The sequence below is a fragment of the Falco cherrug genome, chromosome 2 (genome assembly GCF_023634085.1).
Source record: "Falco cherrug isolate bFalChe1 chromosome 2, bFalChe1.pri, whole genome shotgun sequence".
In the NCBI taxonomy this organism is placed as follows: domain Eukaryota; kingdom Metazoa; phylum Chordata; class Aves; order Falconiformes; family Falconidae; genus Falco; species Falco cherrug.
Window position 1 is genome coordinate 94,376,410 of NC_073698.1, and position 21,222 is coordinate 94,397,631.

A 21,222-nucleotide genomic window follows, 5' to 3' on the forward strand; every position below is an offset into this window, starting at 1 on the left:
TTACACAGTCACAGAAGGGTTTTTTTTGCCTTTAATCATGAATCATTTTCTTATAAGAAATCAAGCAAACAGAGTAAAGTAAGTGAGAACATACGTAGTTTTTGAAAATAAAATACTTTTCAGCCTAATGATGCCCATACCACTGCTGGTTTCCTAAACTACATTGAGATCTTTTGCCTGCAAAGCCTTTTGAAGAGCCAAAATACACAAAACTGCTGTCCCCATGACTCTTGTTTACAGCCATCCCAAAGAAATTGTGGGGAGGAAGGGATGAGAAACATGGAAAGGATTGGTAGGGTTTTTTTTCCAAATAGAGTTCAAAGTGGGCCTCCTTAATTTTTAAACTTTGTTTTAAATAAAAGCAACAGTTTACCAAAATCTGGGTTCGATAAAGATGTGAGGCAAAGCCTATCAGGGGCTTTTAAAAATTTGCACCACTGTCTTGGGGTGTCCCTAAGCTGCACCTTACTGGAAGCTGGGAAGTGGTAACAAAATACTGCTTTATTAATGGAATTTTCTTATATTGTCCTCCAGACAGCTGCTATTGGGTGATGGCACGGGAAGCTAATTAGACTTCCAATCTGTTTATAGTGACTTGTAGAATCTTTCTGCATGCCTACACTGAAGATCAAGATTGAACAATCAGTCCTGAGGTTCAGCTTTCGACTACCTCATGCATCCTTTTTCCTAGGTACAGAAATTGCTCCTGTGGTTCAACTCCACCAAAGTTTACTGCTATTGAGGTCTGCCAGCACCCCTTATGTGATCACTCCCTCACTGTAAAAAGGAATTGAGTTGGAAGAGCCCTACTGCCAAGCTGTTTAATGTAACCCAGTTTGTCATGAAAAGGAACAAGGGAAGCACTCAGTTGTGCATGGATGAGCAGGTCTAGAGGTGGCAGACTCCATAGGCAAGAGCATTCATAAGGCACTGTTGCCACTGCTAGAAGAGAATGTATGAGCACATTTTTGTAGTACTTGGAGCCTTCAAGGATTTTTCCTGCTTTGTTTTAAAAACAATCCCTTTGTATTTCTTTCATCAGGCACGTTAGCCAGCTTTCTCTATTATGAAACATCTAGAAAAGCATGCATTTATTTTCCTTGCTGAACACAGAAGGTAACACTAATTTTGGGCAAGCCCAGATGGGTTTATCCCAAGATTTCCAATATTTTTTTTCATTGCTGCTTGCTGTGTAAAAGTTAACGTGTTGAGTTTGTAGGTTTGCATGATTAAGGTTCCTACCCTTCGCTTTGGTGCGAACTATAGCAGGAACCAAGATGCCCAAGATTCATTCAGCCCTTCTGGTCTAGACACGTGCAAGCACTCAGCGAGAAAAGTCTTGCATTTCAATACAATGCCTTGTATTTCATTAACACTCACATAGCTAAGTCTTATTCCCATCCTTTGCACTGGATAGGGAAAGATCTCCTGGGTCATCATGTCTAGTCTTTGCTACCTCTGGCAAGCACATCGTCTGATACGTTTCAGAAATTTTACAACAAATTCCATTTCCTGTCACTCCCACTTCTGCTAGTTAAGACTGTATGGCCTGCTTCTCAGTTGCAAAGCATAATAAAATACTAAGACTGCTACAAGCTTAAGTTGTCCTTTGTCAGTGAGCTGCAAAAACCTAATTGCAAGTACAGATTATGTATCTTGGGGTTTTTTTTTTAGTAATTACAGTACTGTAATATCCTCTCCCTGGACAGAAAGACTTATTGTGACAGAAGTAAATGCTCGAAGTATGATTTTACTTAGGGAATAACCCATCAAAGGTCCCGCTTCTGATCTGTAGTGTATTCCATGAAGTGATTAATAACCGAAGGCTCCCGTCCCACTATCCTCCTTTCATGCAAAGCGGTGAGGTTGAGCTAAAATTTCAGCCAGTTATGCTGCAATGCACTCAGAACATAAAAGTTTGATGAGTTGCTCCAAACAGAATAATCCTTACATGACTGCAGAATATAAATCTGAAATGGACTGTAAACCAAAAGCAATCAAAACAATAATAGGCATTACATAATAATTACATCTGGGGAGGTAGTAATATTCATGACCTTTAAACAATTTTCTATATGTCTATTGATGAATTTATCATTTCCAGTAACACCCGATCCCCTGTGCTACAGACAAGAAAGTATTTGTTATACTGAGTCTTCCTGAGCATAACATGATGTTTTTCATTTGTACTGCTCCACCACAGAGCTGTGTCTCCGCAGCACCTCGCCTGGTTTGTGGTCCTGTTTTGGTGTCACCACCCTGGGTGTTCCAGGGGCATACACGAAGTCCATCCTTGGCTCTTCCTCTGTGAAGCCCTGCAGCTAAGCAGCACTCACAGTGGCTGTTTTAATCATTATATACCAGCCCTGTGGTCTTTGTTACTTTTTTTTTTTTGCTGGCCGTTGAACTCAGAACATGTAAACTGTACTACCTTCCTATGTATTGCTTGCTCTTGCTCTGAAAGCTATGATGCTGAGTGCATGATATGTGTGACATGACTGGTTGCTGCGGCAACAGGCAGTGATATCATAGATGCCAGATGATTAATTCATGTCAGGGATACACCAGGAAGAACAGCTGTGTTGTGCTACAGAAAGGCCTTCCTCCCAAATTACTCTCCTCTACCAGCAAAGAAAATTGAGGGAACGACTGGCAAAATAAGTGCCCAGTGCTCCCTCCTCTGCTTGTTCTGTTGAGCAGATCCCTCTTCAGGTCATCTACAGCTCCAGTGTGAGAGCATAAACATATATTTCTGGAGCGCAAAAGTGCTTCCCTAGAGAAGTTTTAAATTATTTGCCCTTCACAAGTGTGTTTTACTATGCAGACCTGCTCTGGAAAGATGTCCTATACTTTCCCTGTCAACAGCAGTTAAATCTTGTTTGGAAGGAGAAAAGGAGCTGCCTTACTGTAGTCTCTTCCCTTCAATAGCTCTTTCAGTCTAGCAGTGTTACTTGCATTATTTAAGTCTAGCAAAATAAACACTATTTCTACGGCGTGGCTATGGCTAAAGGTTTTTTGTGGTAAATACATTGATAATAATAAACTGCACTAGTGGCTTGTGTTGTGGAAACTCCCATTCCAGGCATAGCCTGCAGTGTAATAGTCCCCGTCAGCATGACAGAATTGTTTACTTCAGTCCAAGAAGATGCCACATCCTACTGGAATAAAACATACCAACAGTTTATATTGTTCAAACTTCAAAATACCATATTAAAAAACAGTAACTGAACAATTTTGTTCTGCTAGTTTAACTTCCTTCAGGCCAGGCTTTTGAAGCATGAAGTGATATAAAACCACTGTAATGCTAGAAAACATACAGCAGAGTCTCGAGTACAGTGCAGATTTTGTTTCCTAGCAGGGTGGCCAAAATTATAATAATTGTGAAGAAAAAGTGTCCAAACAAATTGTCTTAAGTGTGTAGATTTTCCAATATTATTTTAATTTCCTGGTTTGCAGAAATAAAATTCGAGGGAGTTTTTTATACTTCTTAGCCGAGCAACCTTTAAAATGTGGAATGGCTTAGCAGCCTCACTTTGCAGGGCTTGAAATAACATCTGAATGCATACTGAATGTCAAAAAAACACCTACACTGCCTCTCCCACTGCTGCCATCCCCACAGAACTACCTGGAATTAAATGGGTATGCTCTGTGATGCATTTTTTTGGCAATCTCCGTCATACTTCAGATCTCAGCTGAGCAGTTTCCAGGGTTTCTCTTAACTCGGTTCTTTTCAGTCCACCTATGCTCTCTTCTTGCTCCCTCATCTTTTTAACAAAGGCTTCTACCTAGCTTGTATCCCTCCACCCCAACACGTGCTCTTCTGGAGCCTGATTCTGCTTTCACAGCTCCCATATTCCTGTCTGCCTCCCACAAGCAAGGCACGAAATGTTGCCTGGACGCTTGAGCAGCCAGCAGAGCAACTGAGAAGGACTAATCTAGATGACCAGAAAAAGGTCGATGCCTCCAGCACCATAAACACTGAAAGCAGAAGGTGCTGAGACCCTTCCCACAGTGTTTTCCCCAACCTGTTGGTGGCTGAGGGAAGATCACTCTCTGCTCTTTTACTAATTAAACCACAAAACTTCCTCACTGCTGTGCAAGTGGTGGGAATGGTGTCACTGCTAGTTCATCTCTCCCCATTCTGGCTAGACTCCAGTCAATCACCCAGAGTAAATATCCCCACTTCTCTTAACTACTGACCAAAGCCTCTCTACAGTTGCAGTGCAATGAAAACACCATAATCCTGTTGAGCACCAGGGGAAGCTTTTGTGAGACTTTCCCCTAGTGGGAGGAAAAATTACTGGATACAGAGCCTGGACTTCACAATCCATCTGTTTAATTTACTGTGTGTCTCAACAGTACATCTCTGTCAATTCCATCTCTCCAACAGCAAGGCATAACTGTAATTCAGAAGCTCAGCCATTTGAAAGACCAGCCAGGCAACCATGATCTATTCCCACTCAGCAGATGAGGACGTTGCTAAGGCAGTTTCTCAATTTAAGAGTGATTTTATCTCTTCTTCTCTCCTTTCAGCCCTCTTTGCCAGCTGGCATCCCATTTTCTACTTTTCCAGTGGGCATTGCTTCAGCTCAGCATGATCCTTCAGAGGGGGAGCAGTAGCCTATTTAGGGCTTAAAACACATAGAGATTTACTGGCTGGAACCACGGAGAACAACCAAGCAAGAGGCTGATGAGGGCACTTAGCCAGATCGCCTCCAAAACACTATTGTTAAAAGAACCTGATATGCATGTTAAGTAAACATCAAATATGCAAAACCCAGCATATGTAACTTGCAGATAATAGCATAAGGTAATGGGCCTTATCTCCAAATAAATAATAGGACTGTCATAACCACAGGCAGTTCCAGTATTTTTGTTCATTTCCAATGTCCTCTGAATGGGTCACATCTATAATATAATAAAATTCCCACAAGCTCCAGCAGAACTAGGATTTAATGTTAAACCCTGGCTAAAGTGAGGGGAAGATATTTCTCTTGCACACAAACAGGAAAAAACTCAAATAAATGTGATCCAGGAAGTGATTATATAAAGGGATTGATAATTTCATTTGCATATAAAATAACAACAACAGGGACGGAAGCTAAATTATCCCATATGTGCAGAAACCCTGGGTGTTCAGCTATTCATTATTCTCTTGTCATACAAAGCAATTCAGTCTGCAGCTGCATTTCTCTCTTACAGATCCAATTCAATCAAGAGAACTGAAACATCATTAGCAAACCCACTGATTTATCCACCGATAAAGTGCTGATACAGGCTTCTGTCCTGCTGCTAATAAATTCTTTACATAGCAGTGTTTGCTCTCTCTAGGGATCTCCCATTATTTTAATGGCTGCAGGTTCCTAACTTTACCGCTAGTATTTTTAAGCCTGACAATCTATAATAGTAGGGTCCAAAACTTGTGGGAGTCATAGGAGAGAAAGGACACAAACCCAGAACAGGTACCCAGTTGCTACAGAGATGTGGCTAGGTGTAAATTGCAGGTGAAGCAGCACCTGATGCCTTAAAATTTGCTATAAGATGACTTCTGTTTCCTTTCTGAAATACAACCATTGTCTCCTGTTTCGCTTATCACTTCCTCTCCCTCTTTTCCCTCTTTCCCTCAGTGGGCTTGCCTTCACAGCCTTGCTTCCCTCTCCGTACCTTTCCCTGGCTCCTGCTCGGTTTGCTGCCTTACTTGCCAGCCTGCCAGGCTCATCTACCTCTGCTACGGCCTCCCTTCTCCAGCAGAAATGCAGCAGCTGTGAAAACTCCTGCTAGGTGTTGTCTCCTGTTCCTCCTGCACATCATCTACCAACCAGGGTTCTGGGCAGTCACCTCGAGCTCATCACAGCATCATCCTGTTGCTGCTTTCATATGCATGAGCCCTTACACACTATTTCAAGGCCTGGGCATGCACTTCTGCATCCTTTTCAAGGTGGGCTCCAAACAGGGAAGACCCAAGGGGTGTTAGAAGTGCCGTTGTCTTCTGGAAATAATTTCCCAAGGTGCAGTTTCTGTAACTTCTTTACCAGTTCTCAGTCATTTTGTCTGCCAGGTTCACATGATGCTTGGTTTGCCTGTCGCTCTTTCATCTTTTAAACACAAAGAAGTTATTTCCTTGGAATACTGGAGGGGAGAATTAATGTTCCAGGCTATCTGGCAGCTAAGAAGCACTTGAGTTTGGCCTGTATTTTATTTAAAAAAAAAAAAAAGTAGAAAAAGCAAGAATCCAAATCTACCTATGACAGTAGCCCATGTTTAATATAGCTTTAATAAAAAGTTTTATTACATTCCTCTCTTGGAATGGTATTATTTTTCCACTTGCTGAACATGATTTCCGAGATAACAAGAATCAGATAACAGTCTTAAAAGAAAGAGATCTTTATTTTAAAAATACAGGCTTCCCAATCTCATTTTATGTATGCTATAGATGAAAGATAAAATTATTACTAATGTAAGGTAATTGACATTTTATTTATTTTTAATCTCTCCTAATTGGAGAATGGATATATATGGAACATAAGCTCATGCATTTGCAAAAATTCAGTGTCTGGACTGAAAATAGGAAAATGCTTATGTTTAGAGTACTTGTGTGGATATTTTAAAGAAAAAACACACCATGTTTATTATCTAGGGAACGAGATGTTAAACTAATCTTTCAAAACCAAGACTGAATATCAAACGTCATTGTACTGTTATTTTCCAAGTTCCTCAGTTGCATTCATTCTCGTTGGGCTTTCCTGGAGGGCTCTCACTCATCTGACCAGAGTGGCTTGTGCTTTCTTATTCCTGAATGTCACATTTCTGGCAGGTCTAATGCATTTGGCTTTCTGTGAAGGCAGGAGGCAGAGTGTTTCCGTGATGTCAGCAGATCCGAAGCCACAGCTTCCTTCCAAAACCTCACCTCACAGAGCGGATGGAGGACATCATGGCTCAGTCCCATTTCTATTACCTACCAGTAAAGAACATGCAGGGTTGCACCAGCCACTGTAACTCCCACAGCCCAGGACACCCATCCTCTGCAGCCTGTTTGCACTGTTGCACTGTGCTGCTGCACTGTTGGGCACACTGAGTGAGTTACACTACTGCTGAGTTACTGAGTCATTCCCATCTTTTTCCAACAAATTACATTTTTGCCACAAACCACAGCTCTGAGTTTAGCCATTTGCTAGAAGTGGACTGTGCAAACTGTGAAGAGCAGTACAGAAGCAATAAAACACAGTGTGTAGGGGCGGGGGTGGGGGGGACACGACACGACAACAACCCCAACACAAAACCCAAACCACCATTTAGTAATGTATATTAGTAGAAAACATAATCTGGGTAGCCCGTTATGAGAGAATTTGACTCAGCTTTATGATACAGTTTAAGTCTTAGGCACCACTCATGTTTACAGAGCAGAATTAAAACCTCCTGTAGTAAGTTATGAGCTTGCGCCTATTGACAGTAGTGAAAAAATGAGAACTAAAATGAAATCAGCTGGCTGTTACTCTGCTTCCACTGCCCAACTGGATCAGGAAAAGTGTTAAAATGAGTCCTGCAATTTTTCTTCCCAGCTCTTTGAGTTTATTTTCAGTTCGCAAAAAAAGGCACCTGAGAAGGTTCTTAAACGCTTTCTGTGCCTGCCATCAAAGGAGTTTTCTACTTTGGAAAAAGAGAGCGAGCCTTGTCTCAAAATGTACTTTTGCCAGGAATCCTGTCCTGATTAGGCTGCCTTGGAGCACTTTCTTGGGTGGGTGCCATACTAAAGTTATTGAATGGCAGCCATGTGTTCAACATTCTTAAAGTCTATTCCCTTAATTTGCAACTCAACATAAAGCTTAAGTTAAGTCTATTGATACCACTGGAGGGTGGGGCTAACATACATATGTATGCAATTATATCCAGGATATTGCAATGAGTACTTGTACACTCCCACAGAAGTTGCTGTGAAGCTGGATACTAAAGTTCCTTGGGTATGCATTCTGCCTTTGTCTGGTTTCTTCATTCGCAAATTATTCCACATTCAAATCTCCCTAATGAAAATGTTGGATAATCCATACATTTGAGTCAGCTCCTCCCGAAGACACTCGGCTGGCCTCTCTAGCCCATGTAATCCTACCCCACAACAGTAACTTAGCAAAGCACTTCAATAAATGTTTATATTCAAGCCGTCTACACTGAACCCATCATCTCTGACCAAACTCAAGTGCATTTTTGAGCTTAAATGTTTTAGAATGAGGCATGTGGAGGAATGCCTTCACCAGGATCATTTTATCGTGACTCACATAGCAGGAGGTAAGACTCTTCTCCCTCACTTGGAGGAAGGGTTGTCAGCATTTCTCATCCACATTTCACAGTTCCATGGAGGAGGATGAAATGAGGTGGGCTACACATGGAAGGTTGTACCGACTTGTATTTTTTCTGTGTAACAGGCATCTGTTTTCAGAGATGTTAGTTTACTCTTTCACTCACAAGCTTTCTGCTCTGTATAATGCTTTACTGAGGCCATCCATACTCTTTCAGACCTCACACTATCTCCTACCTGGTTCCCTACCAGGTGTGGGTGAGCTATGTGGCATGCAGAGAGAAAAAGGCACAAAAGCAAGTGTGTGTATCCAGAATAAAAATAGCTAATACGGTCTCTTCCCTCTGGTCCAGTCCCCAACCCAGATCTCTCATGAACACTCACAGAATACCCACACACCTAAGTGCAAAACACTGTGCGCTTATGGTAAGGTCCCTCACGCAGAGCTTAGTGAAAGGTGGTTCGCTAGTTGCCAGAAGTCCTAAGCTAAATATTAATCCTTCATCTTCAATGATATCTTCTAATTATTTTTTTTTGTACTTTTAAAATCACAAAGTGACATTGGTTATTCCACAAGTGACTTGAGGTATATGAAACAGAGATGAATCTATCTTTTGACACTAAAGATGTATTTAGTACTCAGTAATTAACACCAAAATGGTAATCACTAATTTTCAGATAAAATTAACTACGGTTCATTGGGAAAAAATATGCATTCTGTTGAATATATAATTGTATCTATTCTAAAGCAATCACTGCTCATATTTACATATTGAGAAATGGTTGCTGGAAATATGACCTACTTGTAATATGAAATAGTTCTGATTTTGAAGAATAGTTTATTCCTTACACTATCATACCTGAATATTAAATTCCGGAGAAGTATCTACATAGTGGCTAAACTAAATTAATGTTTTATCTTTTCCTTTCTCTCTTCCCCCAGACTACACAGTACCAATGATCTGAACAATTTTGTTCAGCATTTTGCTGGATGAACTTTGCAAACAGCTTTCTGTAGAGAGCACTAAGAAGGGATTTTGGTAGCAGCAGTTGGAGTCTAAAGCGGATCAGCTTCACATAAAAGGTACAAACGACATAGGAGAGCATGAGTCATTCCTTAATCTACACTGAGATGCTGAGTTCAAAACACAAAAAGGTCACCTCTTCTTTGCTCACACTGCTCCAGGCTAGGTTAGGAGATATACCAAGCATATCGCTACAGGGAGTGAAGGTGTTTCTTGAAATTCCTGGTAACACTACAAATAGAGGAATGTTTGCACGTTGTTACCCAAGCTATGGAAAGGGCTTTGAGTGTAGACAATGAATGACATTAATCAACGCAAAATTCTAACCTTCACCTTCTCTTTTATAGATCAAATCTGCAATGGCACCAGGTCATTTTATAATCCCTTGATGTCAAGATTGTCCAGATCAATCTGGTTTCCAGCATAATCTACAGAAGGTCTTTAGCCCTTCCTCATGAGCACCCAAGGAGCCATTCAGCTACAGGGACTCACTGAAATGCTGCATACTCCATCCTTTCCCCTTTCTATTACATACTAGATACTATTACATACTAGATAGTAAGCCTCTCCCTACTGGGAAGTACCTGTTTCTACAGATGTCTTAGTTCTGAAATGAAATCCGTCAGTTTCTATTCCTAATAGACATTCCAGCTAAGTGTTCCTGTCTTCTCAGCCTCATTTGAGTATTATAATGTAATTTTGCTTAAGGAACCAAACCTTCTGACGTCAGCCCTGTCAACTTCTCTCTTCACTTGTTGAGACTCAGTATCTCTGTGAGTGGAAATCCCCACTGACTGCTGAACTACAACCCATATTTGGACAGCTGTTCTTCGCTTTACTCTTTGGAGAGAAAAATGACCAACATTTCTGAGGATGATAGAAAGTGAGTCACTCCTCTCACTGCATATGTGTTAATACGGACAACTCCTTCCGCACTACCACAGGAATATCTACCCCGTACTTTGGTGCAAGTATGTAAACCCAATCCGGACAGCACTGACCATGTTGACAAACTTCCCTTGAGCAACTAGTCCCACGGATTTCAGTGATGCAAAGTTACCCGTAAGTGCAAGTACAATCAGAATCAGGGACATATTTTTTCAGCTGATCCTAATATTAATCAGGCAGTATGCAGCAAGAGCTTCACAGAATAGAAATTTAACTAAAGACTTTATTTTAAAAAATAAAATGAGTTTACACCCTCACCCACACATAGTGCTGTACACAGTGGATGCTCTTACCATTTACCTTCGGTTTCCTCCATATTTAAGGGCTATTTAGTGCCACTGTAGTTAAGAGTCATGTGCTATTTCCATAATTAATATCATTTTTCTAAGGTACATAGTTCATCTACTTTAATTCCCAGTGGGAGCTGGAAGCAGCTTGCTAGTTATCAGCTCTGGTATGATTTTTTTTCCCTATCTTTACAAAATGACTTAATGAATCAATCTACTTACTACCTCTTGGAGAAGAGGCATTTACTCCCTGACCCTGTAGTGCTGGTGTTTGGGCCTGTAGTCTGTACTGAAAAAATGTGTATGTTCCTTAATCAACGTGAAAGCTTCAGATGATTTTGCCCTGAGAGACTGGCCTTTTTCTGTTAATGGAAAACAAACTACAGCTTTAACTTGGCAACTTTTAATGTGGGTGCAGACACACACTACTTGGGGAGCAAGGGCCTGAAATTGCAAAGTACGAACTAATTTCCCTGCAAATTAGTGTTCACATTTTTGTCACTCCTTTGCCTTTGTGTTTTATTAATATGTTCTTAAGCAATCTATCTCATTTGGAGGAGAATTATATGGTTACATAATTTAATAGATCAATTAGTTAATAATCATGGAAGATTAAATAGATCCTTACACTTTGTGTAAATAACAGAAAATGAAGATACTATTATTGTGACAAAGACAAAGGAAATGCATGCCCAGTACCCAATTAACGTAAATCAGCACAATCTGATTGATATTAGTCACTGTAGATGCATTTATTCTGACTAAAGAGCTGGCCTTTGCATCTGAAGCAATCAAATCGCTCTGATGGTAAAAGCCCAACTTAGAAAAGCAACTAAACTGAAAAAGCTGACTTTGCCGCTCTGTTCCATACCCACCATCTGCGACTGCGAAGGCTTGCTGCTGCGCAACACAATTATTTTTGCTTCCAACATGTGTAGGTATGGAGGGGTTTTACTGGTAAGCTTCTAGCCGGGAAGCCACCCATACATCCCCAGCCTACCCAGTCTGTTACTTAGGGTCCCCTTCACTGCTTTTCCCGAAAGGCAAGATGTACTTTTTACTGTGTTTAGAGAAGTGAAAAAGTCACTGCAAGCAGAGTCATGCAAGGTTGTGTGGCTGGAACATCGTCCAGGTGGCAGCTACCGCAGTGCTATACAATGCTGTAAAGTAGCATTCGTGGTTCAGAGGAGGCTGTGAGGAGAACCACACCGCAGAGCAGCAATGTAGATACTACTGAAACGACGTTGCGTTTGGGCGCACAGCGCCCTTGCCACTGCCACAGAGAAACGTTACAAAGCAGGCGCCTCTGAAGGGCGAGGGTGCCCTTGGCCGCGTTTCCCCGGGAGCACCTGAGGCGGAGAGGGGCAGGGGGCCTGCCCGGCCGGGCGCTTCCTCACGGAAGCCCGCTGAGGGCGAACGACAGGACACTGGGGGAGAACGGGCGCCCACGTGAAAAACCAAGCGCGGCTCTCAGGGACGCCGCGGCCCCGGGGCCCGGCCGGCGGCGGCAACCCCAGCCCCGCGGCGGGGTGGAGGCGGGCGAGGGCGGGGCGGGGCGGCTGCCCGCCGCCGGGGGTGTCCCCGCCAGGCCGCGGGGCGGCGCTCCGGCACCCCTGCCCCGCGGCGGGCCGGGCCGGGCCGGGCAGGGCGGGCCGAGCCGGGCCGGGCGCCCCTCGGGCGGTGCAGGCAGGCGGGGCCGTCCCCGCCCCTCTCGTCGCGCCGCAGCCGCCGGAGGCGAGCGGAGCCCGCCAGTGCGCGAGCCGCCGCCGCCGCGCCTCCCACCCAGCCCAGCCCGGCCCGGCCCGGCCCGGCGAGGCACGGCAGAGCCAGACCCTGCCCCGCGCCGCCCGGGCGACGAGAGCCAGCCATGGGTAAGCCATCCGGGCTGCGGGGGAAGCCCCCGCTCCGGGGCGGAGAGGCAGCCGCGGCTGCTGGGAGGGTGGGAGCGGGGGCAGGTGCGGGGCAGCTCCGGGGGTCGCGGCGGCTCCGGCCCGGCCTGTTCCCGCGCGGCGGGGCGGGGGGCAGCAGCCTGTTGAGCCGCGGCCGCCCCTCCGCGCCCCTCGCCCCGCTCGGGCCGGGCCGCCGCCACAGAAAGTCGGCGGGGGCGGGCGCGGGGGCTCCCGGCCGGCGGGGAGAGCGGCCCGGGCGACGGGACTCCGCTAGTTGCAGAGCGCTCCCTTTCTTTAAAAGTAATTTATTATTGATAATAGTGCTGCAGAGTCGCGGAGCTGGAGCTATAGTTTGTTGCATGCGGTTGTTCGCAGCCGGCCCGCAGCGTGTGTTCTGCCCGGGTCCCGCCGGAGCTGGGGAAGCGGTGCGGCCGGGGGGCTGTGCCGCACGCCGCGGGCAGGGGCGGCCCCTGGGGCCGGGCCGAAGCGCCGCGGGGAGCGCGGGCGGCCCCGGGTCTCCCCCCGGGGCTTGGAGCCGCCGCCCGGCGCTGGGGGGTGACGGGCTTTCGCCCCGGCTTCCCCTCGGGGTAAGGCGGGGCCGAGGGTCCCGCTCGGCCCCTCGGCGCCGAACCCGCGTCCCCTGGGCTGTGGGGCCGTTTTGCCAGGGAGTGAAGTGTGGCTCGGGAGAGGAGGAGCAGCCCGCGGCGGGGGGAGAGGGGACGGCGTGCCTTTCCAAGCTGGGAAGTGTCGAGTGTGTCTGTGTGACGGGCACGATGCCTTTGGGTGCGAGCGCTGGGGAGTCCCGTGGGCTGCTGGGGGGACGTGGTGCCCTTCACTCTCTTGTAGCTTGGGGTCCGTGCGGTGGAGGGAATTGGGCGTCGATGGAACGTGGTGCCATCTGTCCCCAGGCTTACCGGGAGGGTGGCGGGTGGCGCTGGCGTGAGCGCGGGAGCGGGGCCTGGCTCGGGGAGGGTTGGCCGCGCACATGGGTCACTCCGTACCCGACGTGCGCGGTCGGCATTCGCATCCTTTTGGCGTGGGCCTTCAGCATGGGCTGCTTCCTGCGAGCTTTCCTTTCAGCCAGCATTAGATCCGAATTAATTAAGCAGTAATGAAAGTTGGGAGGCTTGGAAAAAAAAAAAATTAAAAGAAAAATACAGCTGTATCTTTGGTCCAGTTTGCCAGTGGTGTATTATTGCTTAGAGGTTGCAGCTGCTAGAGCAGAGCTATCAGTGTGTGTCTGTTAATATGCACATGCTGATGCTGGCACTGTCTCTGGTTTTAATTAAGAAGAAAAAAAAAAAAATTAATTGCTCAGCCAAAGCTAAAGGAAGCTGACAGAATTCCCATGGTTGCTACTTTGTTAAATTAATTCGCGTCACCTAATTCTGTAATTTCTAAATGCTTATTAACTGATTTGTTCCCTAGCTTAGTGAAGATCAGACTCCTGTAGTATTACAGTCTTTTTGCTAAGTTTTTGTTTCCAGCACCCCTCTCAATGCATGTTAAGGTACTGATTCATGCTGTCGCTGCAGCTCTGAAGGCCGAAACAAATCAGCTGTATTATCAGCACCAAAAAGCTTATTTTTTTGCATGCATGTTCTGATAACTCACTTCTTAGACCATGCTTTCCCTACATGAACTTTTGATATTAAATAAAACTGTGGAGTTGACAGCCTCTCCTGTGTCTATGTCTTAGTATCCTTCTCTTAACATACACTTTTCTGCCATGGTTTGATGTCAAATAAATGTTGGAATCACAATGGAAGAGGGAAAGAGAGAAAGGAATGTTTCCAAGTGCCTTATTAAGAGAAGTGTATTCATTGGATTACAGCATCTTGTTTGAGGGGGAAATAAAATTTGTTCAATAATGCATTTGAAATTGTTCTTCTTTGCTGCTAAGTCTGTGAAATTGATTTTTCTTCAGTAAATTAAACTGCTAGAGATTTGAAATCAGAAAGTTGTTTTAAATCTTTATGAATGATACATCTTGAAGAGAAGCAAATCTTTATTATAGTCTTGGAGGTTGTAGATCGGCAACTTGTGTGAAATGTTTTATGTCCGTATGGAATGTCTTGTCCTGAATGTAACAGTTGGCAAAAGTGCTGTGGAGAGAAGCACACATTTCTTGAACATTTTGCTCGTAGTGATGATAACAACGCAGAACTCCAAGGTCTGTCAACTTATTTGCTGAGAAATGTTACTGGATCAAGCTGTGCCTGACTGGGTAACGTCAGTGTGGTCAGCCAGGAGAGGGGACTTCTAGCACAAATTTCAGATGAAATACTTCAAAAATACTTCAGAAAGAAGCCACAAAAAAAGGCTTTGTCAGCTGGGGATCCAGTCCATCATGAATACAATGTTCTGTTTATACCATTCTATAACTGCTGCCTTGCTGTTACGTAGGCTGAGGCTGATGAGACCATCTAACCAGGACTTGTTTGCAGCCCCAGTGCTCTGTCGAGCTTCCTGATCCAATGGCAAGGGTGTATCTGACTGGTTCTCATTAGGACCATTTGAGATGTCCTTGCTCGCAGAAAAAACTTTTGTGTAGGATTGACTTGCTGAGGCTGATAATAACAATAATAATTATTATTTTATTTTCAAAGGTGCTGAGAGTTCGCCACAGCCATTGATGTTCATTGGGCTTTTGGCTCCCTCAGACCTTCTGAAAGTCGGGCGCATTGTGTTCAATGCCAGTTAGAGTTTGCATCAGCTGAAGGGTCATCAGTAAAAATCAGTGCAGTGCTTTGTGCATCTTGTGTGAGAAGACCCATGCGTTGGTGTCTCACATCGTGGCACACACTCTCCCAATTGTAATGTCTCGTCTAGGAGGTAGGGAGGGGGCTGTTATTTTACAAAATAAACAAAACATACAAAAGGTTTTTGTTCCTAGAAGTTTTAAAGTATGATACAGTGTCATTTCTTAGTAACTGTGTGTTTTCATAATTCCACACCTTTGCTTCTTTGTACTCCCCAAACTGTTGCTTTCAAATAAGAAAAGTGGTTGGAGCAGAGTGAGTGTATTACAGTTTGGTTGGTTGTTTTTTTTAAAAAAAGAGATACTGAGGAGAACACACTGTGCAAACAAGAGGCAAAATGATGTCTGTCTTCATATGGGTTTGCGTCCCATCTCTCTGCAGTCGCTGTGCAGGAACTGCTGCCTTGCAGAGCCTGCAAACCCAGGAGTTCCCAGGGGCGTCATGCTGTGCTACTCCGGGGCCATCCCCTGTCCTTCGTGCCTTCTGCAGTATATACAGCTCCCCCAGCAGTACTTGCTTCTGCATCCCAGAACGAACCATCCCTTCCTTGTAGGTAGTAACCTCAGGAGTCTCACCTTATAGGCTTCTACCACCCATAGAAAAAGTCCTTGCTTTTATGTGAAACGTGTCCAAAGTAGGTTCAAATATCCCCTAAACCAGGCTTTCTTCTTATAAACAGCTGGGGGCAAATCTTGAAAGAGAATCAGTCCTTTTTCTTTGTATTCAGCTATACACTTTGTTCAGGCGGGAGGTGAAATCTTTTTTGTGCCACAGTAATAGTAAAATCTGATTAGTATTGGTCATTAAGGGTGGCTGGTTTTCAGTAGCCAAGTGGTGTATTCCATATTCTGTCAAATCTTGCACCTCTTAAACATATTTAACCTCATTCCTATAAAAAAAGAAACTAATATTAAGTTTACCTTTCTTAAAACCTGTGAAATACAATGTTTTATACTGCTGCCCTTCCCCTATCTCCACAACACCTGCTTAGGCTATTAAAAAGTATTTAATCTTGTCTTTTCACTGTAATCCTTCTTGTCCAAGAAGGAGGCGGAGGAGAAAATGTCATGCATTTCAGATATTTCCCAGTATCCTAAACGATTTGTGTTTTCACCATATTTACAGATTATCCCTCTTGCTCTATTTCAAAACATGTGGTTCAGTAATATAGGAAATCTGCTGTCCCATGTGTGAATTATGATATGTCTGATAGATCTTGAAATGTTACATTTCAGAAGAACATACTGGATTACAGATTACATCCCTGGGAGGGCTGAACTGTGGCAGTGCTTGATTATCTGTCTTTTCAGAGTGTTTCTAGAATTTCTTGACCCGCAGATTTAAATTGGTTTACTTTCAGTGTTTAAAGGACATCAATTATTTTTCTCAAGTCAGGTGTTGGTTTTTTCAAGTCTGCTTCCATGTCGTGGTGTTCCAGCAGTCATCATGTTGCAAGCGTCATTTTTGTATACAGTATTTTTTCTTTAGCCTTTGTTTTTCAAGATTAATGGTATCTAGTCATAGAATGGTTTTGGTTGGAAGGGACCTCTAAAGATCATCTCGTCCAGCCCCCCTGCCATGGGCAGGGACATTTTTTCACTTGCAGAAAGCCCCATCCAGCCTGACCTTGAACACTTCCAAGGACGGGGCATCTGCAACTTCTCTGAGCAATATTTACTAATATCTAATGTCATTACTCTAAAAAATAAGTCCAAAGTCCATTTCAGGATAAGGTTAAAAGAAATTGAAAATAAACCTAGTGAAGCCCACTTCTTAGTATCTTTTTTTTATTCCTTGTGCAGCAGCATCGTGTCATCCCTGAGTGGGTGCGCATTCGTGTAAGTGAGGATTTTGTTTTCCCCGAGATACACAGCTGGTACAGCCTGATGCAGAATCACTGCGTGTATTGTACTTCCACTGATGGTGTTTGGATGTAAATGGTTTGCTATCTTTCTGGAAGTGCGAGAGCATTGTATTCAGTGAAATTTCACCGGGATAAAGCATTTGCTGAGGGAGGTGCTGTGGGTTGTTACATTGCCACACTCCATATGATGGGTGTTCTTCCCACCACAACTCCTGGATTTTTCTTCTTATTGACAGTAGCCTGGCAGTGTGTGCCCTTCACCCCTCCTCAGACACACATGCACCTGGTTCCCTTAAATGTGTCCCCCACACCTGCCTGAGCAGCGCATCACCTTGCTTCTCTGTGCAGCTCCTCAGGCTGTCCCCGCTGGGGGGCTGACAGCTTGCGCTGAGCTGTGGGAGCAGCTTTCCCACAGGTCCACCTGCAAAAAATTTCAATCCTTTGTGGCACCACAGTGTTAACACTGCAGAGGATGTATGCATTTGCTTATAATGTTCTTTTAGCATAGGTGCTTTTTACCTTGGGGTGTGGAGGTCAAGGTATCTTGCTGTGGTGCTGGTCTAGTGGGGTGTGTGGTGGCATGTTTATGGGGGTCATTCTCCAGGGTTTGTTTCAGTGTGCTTGCGGCTGGATTGGTTTGAGCCGTCCAGGGAAATCAAAATCCCTTCTGTGCTTCTGGCTGGTTCCTTAAAATCCATTTGGATATGGGTGCCTCTGGGTTTGAATTGTGGTGAGCAAAGTAAGGAAAGACAGTTTAGTCTCCATGTGGGACATCAAAGATGATTGTATTTTAATACTTTAGTAATGGGTCTCAGCTGAGCCTGTGAGGCTCTGTACAGATGCAGAAACTGGCTAGGAGGCTTACCGGGTCAGTACCCACAGTGGGCAAAGGGTGAAACAGAGCCACGGTGACTCTTGTCCATCTTGTAAGGTGGCTTCTTCCAGGGCATATGCAATGTCACCTGTGGCCCGAAGGACACAAACTCAGCATGACAGTACCAGAGGAGCAATCCGTGTCTCCTGACCCTATCTCAACTTTTCTTCTGCAGGCAGGTGTGAACTGCTGATGGCTCAGGTGCTGTGCCTGTCCAAATTCCCCGTGACCCCTCCGCTGTAAACACAGTGAACAGTGGAGGAGATTTCACCATTCGGTGCAAAAAATAGATAGCATTGTATGTACCACTTAGTCCTCAGCTGTTTGTTACTTTCTGTTGCTGCTCTGTCTTGCTGCTTTGGCAGTCTCTCTCTCCATAATTATTTGTCTCTTGGGTTTTAGACTCAAAAAGTTTGCATGTGGTGTTGTGGCTTGGAAAACATTTACAAGCAACACAAAGAACTATGAGTATTCAACATCTTTTGTTCTCCCTGGTTTTGGAGCTGTTCAACTAGCAGCAATTTCAAAATGTGAATGGAGCTTATGTTTCATTAATAGAAAGATGAACCTGACAACAGAGCTATTGAGTGGTACAAACCTCAGTGTGTTGCTGTACATCAGTTTTGTGTGTGTTTGTTTTAGGCTTTCAGAGTTAAGTGCATGTGGCATTTGGAAATTTTAGGTTAAAGTTATATGTACCAAAAATGACTTTCAGGAATGAGTTTGTACTTAGTGTATGGTGGTGGGATTTTTTGGTTGGCTTTTTTTCTTTTTTTTCTTTGCCCTGGAGGGAAGAATATTGAAAAGGACTGTGGTTCAAAGACAGCTGGGACCTGGGTCATGAAGATGACTGGACTTCTTGAAGTTACGAACTGACTGGGAGTATCCAACATAAGATGCAGCCTCCATAACTTTGTGGAGTTTTTAAGCATTTTATTAAGAGCACAGAGAAATCATGGCATATTGCAGCCTCAAACTCTGTCTTTGTATACATTCCTTCAATGCCAATGAAAATATAAGAATTGCCCTGGTCTAAATCATACATAAATCAGAGAGCACTCTGAAGGCAAACAGGGCAAAGCTTGCTCTGTTAGTGGCTCTGGAGTAAGGAAGCAGCTGGCTTGCCTTCCAGGTGTGGTTTGTGGACTGGCAGGCAGAAAGGACACTGTGTTAACAATGCAGCAGGTTGGGAGATTCAAAAACCAGAGTAAATGATGGGAGTCCAGCCAGAGTAGGATTACATTTTGAGTAGTGCACTGATTTTCTTAATATTGGAAACACGCATTTGGACTTGTTGGTGGTTTTGGCGAGCTGGAGCCTTGGAGCCTGCTGCTGCTGGCTAACGGAGGAGGAATCTGACTCCCTTGTGCTGCCAGCAAGGCACAGCTAACTGGGACTTTGATGTCTGATTTTTGCTTTACCATTTAGTCTTATGATTTTGTCAGCTTGCATGCTAGCGGATTCATTGAGGCTTTTCAGTGCGCATCAGTGAAGCTGCTGGGTGAAGATGAGCATTGGTTGCCTGCAGTTTCCTGCTTGCACCATTTGTGACCCCGCTCAGGAAAGCAACTGCTGTTTTGTATTAATATCTCTTCAAGAGAGATTTCCCACTGATTATTATTTTTTTATTTATTTAAAACTTTTGGGGTTTATATGTGTTTTGCTTTCTGACAGCACTCAAGTGTTTCATGACATAAGAGAGTACTTTCATAAACTTAAAACATCTTTTTAAAGCTTCTTAAGTTCTAGGTTATGGGAACCTCTGTTAGGATTAGCTGGAATGAAGTCCTGGGCACACACCATGCTGACAAACACCCTGCAAGTCTGAATTAGCGCAGAGCTCTGGCTGGATCTTCAGTACATCTTCCTAACTTGTCTACTAAAGTAGTTTTCATTTTCTTCCTGGTTGTGTTTGTATCTTGTTTGTGGGGATCTTTTTGAAGGAATAACTTTTGGAAGGTTTTGAATGATTGCTGTTTGTGTGTAAACTTAGGCTTTTGTTTCCAGAACTGTGTTGAGATAAATGTTATGCACTTCCCCAAACAAAAGTTTAAAATGAGTTGTTGTATTTGTTAGGCACACAGCTGAAAGCAAGTTTGCCACATGCAACTTCCCTGGTGGGAAATTAAATGCTTTTCTTGAGCTGCTTAGGCATGTATTACAAAAAAAAAAAAAAAAATCAAGAGGAAAGAGAAATGACTAGTGGGAGTATTTGCAGCTGAGAACTTTCAGCACAAGCACAGGGATGTGCTCCAGCACATCTGTCAAGAGCCCATGACTTGCAACGTCTAACAAACAGTAACACTTCATGCAACATCTCCTTAGGTTCTGTGATGGGTGCTGGTACAGAAGCATTGAAATCTCTGAGATACATGTCATACCATGTCAGGGGAATTAACAGGATCTAGTGCGTCACCTATTACTGCCTGCTTCTCAGCCATTGAAGTTATTGGGTACGAAAGCTGATAGCTGTTTCATCGGGCCGGAGTTTTATGTAAGCAAATACAAGAAGTGCAATGCAGAGGGGGCTTTGCTATTGCTATGTGGGACTGATTTAGCCTGTTAGTAATTATTTTCCCCCTGCAGTGTATATGTTCACTTCATAGGTGTTTCTCCCATTCTGTACTGAAATTAAAGGGCCAATTTTTCATGCTTGTTAATTGTCTGATGAAAATCCCCCATTTCATATGACGTCTGGAACCTTAAAGAAATAATTACAGGGACTGAAAAGTAGCTAGTTAAGTAATTTTGGTTTTTATAGCCTGTAATTTTTAGTCCTTTCCTTTAAATTATTTTTAAACAGTTTGAAAATAACTATTTTTCTCCACAAACTTGAGCTATGAGAAGCATATAATAGATGTTTAATCATTAACCTACATCTGAAATTCTTTGGGGGTTTTCATCTTACCTGCCACTAATATGCTTACAATGCTGTGTTTGAGAAATTGTTGCAAACTACCACATATTAAATTCCTCTTATTCCTCAGTGGAAACCTCAGGGAGGCAGAAAAGAACCAGGAAGGAGTAAAAAACATTCCTGAAAATGCTCATTTAAAGTAGCTGTGGCATACTGAAGGTAAGTATTTGGCGAGTGGGTGGAACTGAAACAAAACACAAATGAGGTAGCAGTGTGAGTCAAGACTCAAATGATTTTAGCCTTACAAAGTCTGCAAATTTCATTAAAATGATTTTATTTTCCTGTAAAACTTTATTTCTGGATTTTCTTAGGTTTCCCATGGCTGTCATCATAAAAACTGCTGAATGTTTTCCCCATTACAGTCAG

The 21,222-nt window shown here is 43.8% G+C and overlaps 1 protein-coding gene across 2 annotated transcripts in view; it reads left to right on the forward strand.

Annotated features, from left to right (window-relative positions):
• Nucleotides 1–12,194: 12,194 nt before the first annotated feature.
• Nucleotides 12,195–21,222, forward strand: part of GPM6B (glycoprotein M6B) — a 111,883-nt gene continuing 102,855 nt past the window's right edge. The window contains exon 1 of one of the 2 annotated variants that reach the window (XM_055702097.1): nt 12,195–12,421. In XM_055702097.1, the coding sequence (XP_055558072.1) occupies nt 12,418–12,421 (4 nt within the window). In that variant the 5' untranslated portion in view covers nt 12,195–12,417. The remainder of the gene's footprint in view (nt 12,422–21,222) is intronic. The other variant, XM_055702098.1, reaches the window with a different exon arrangement.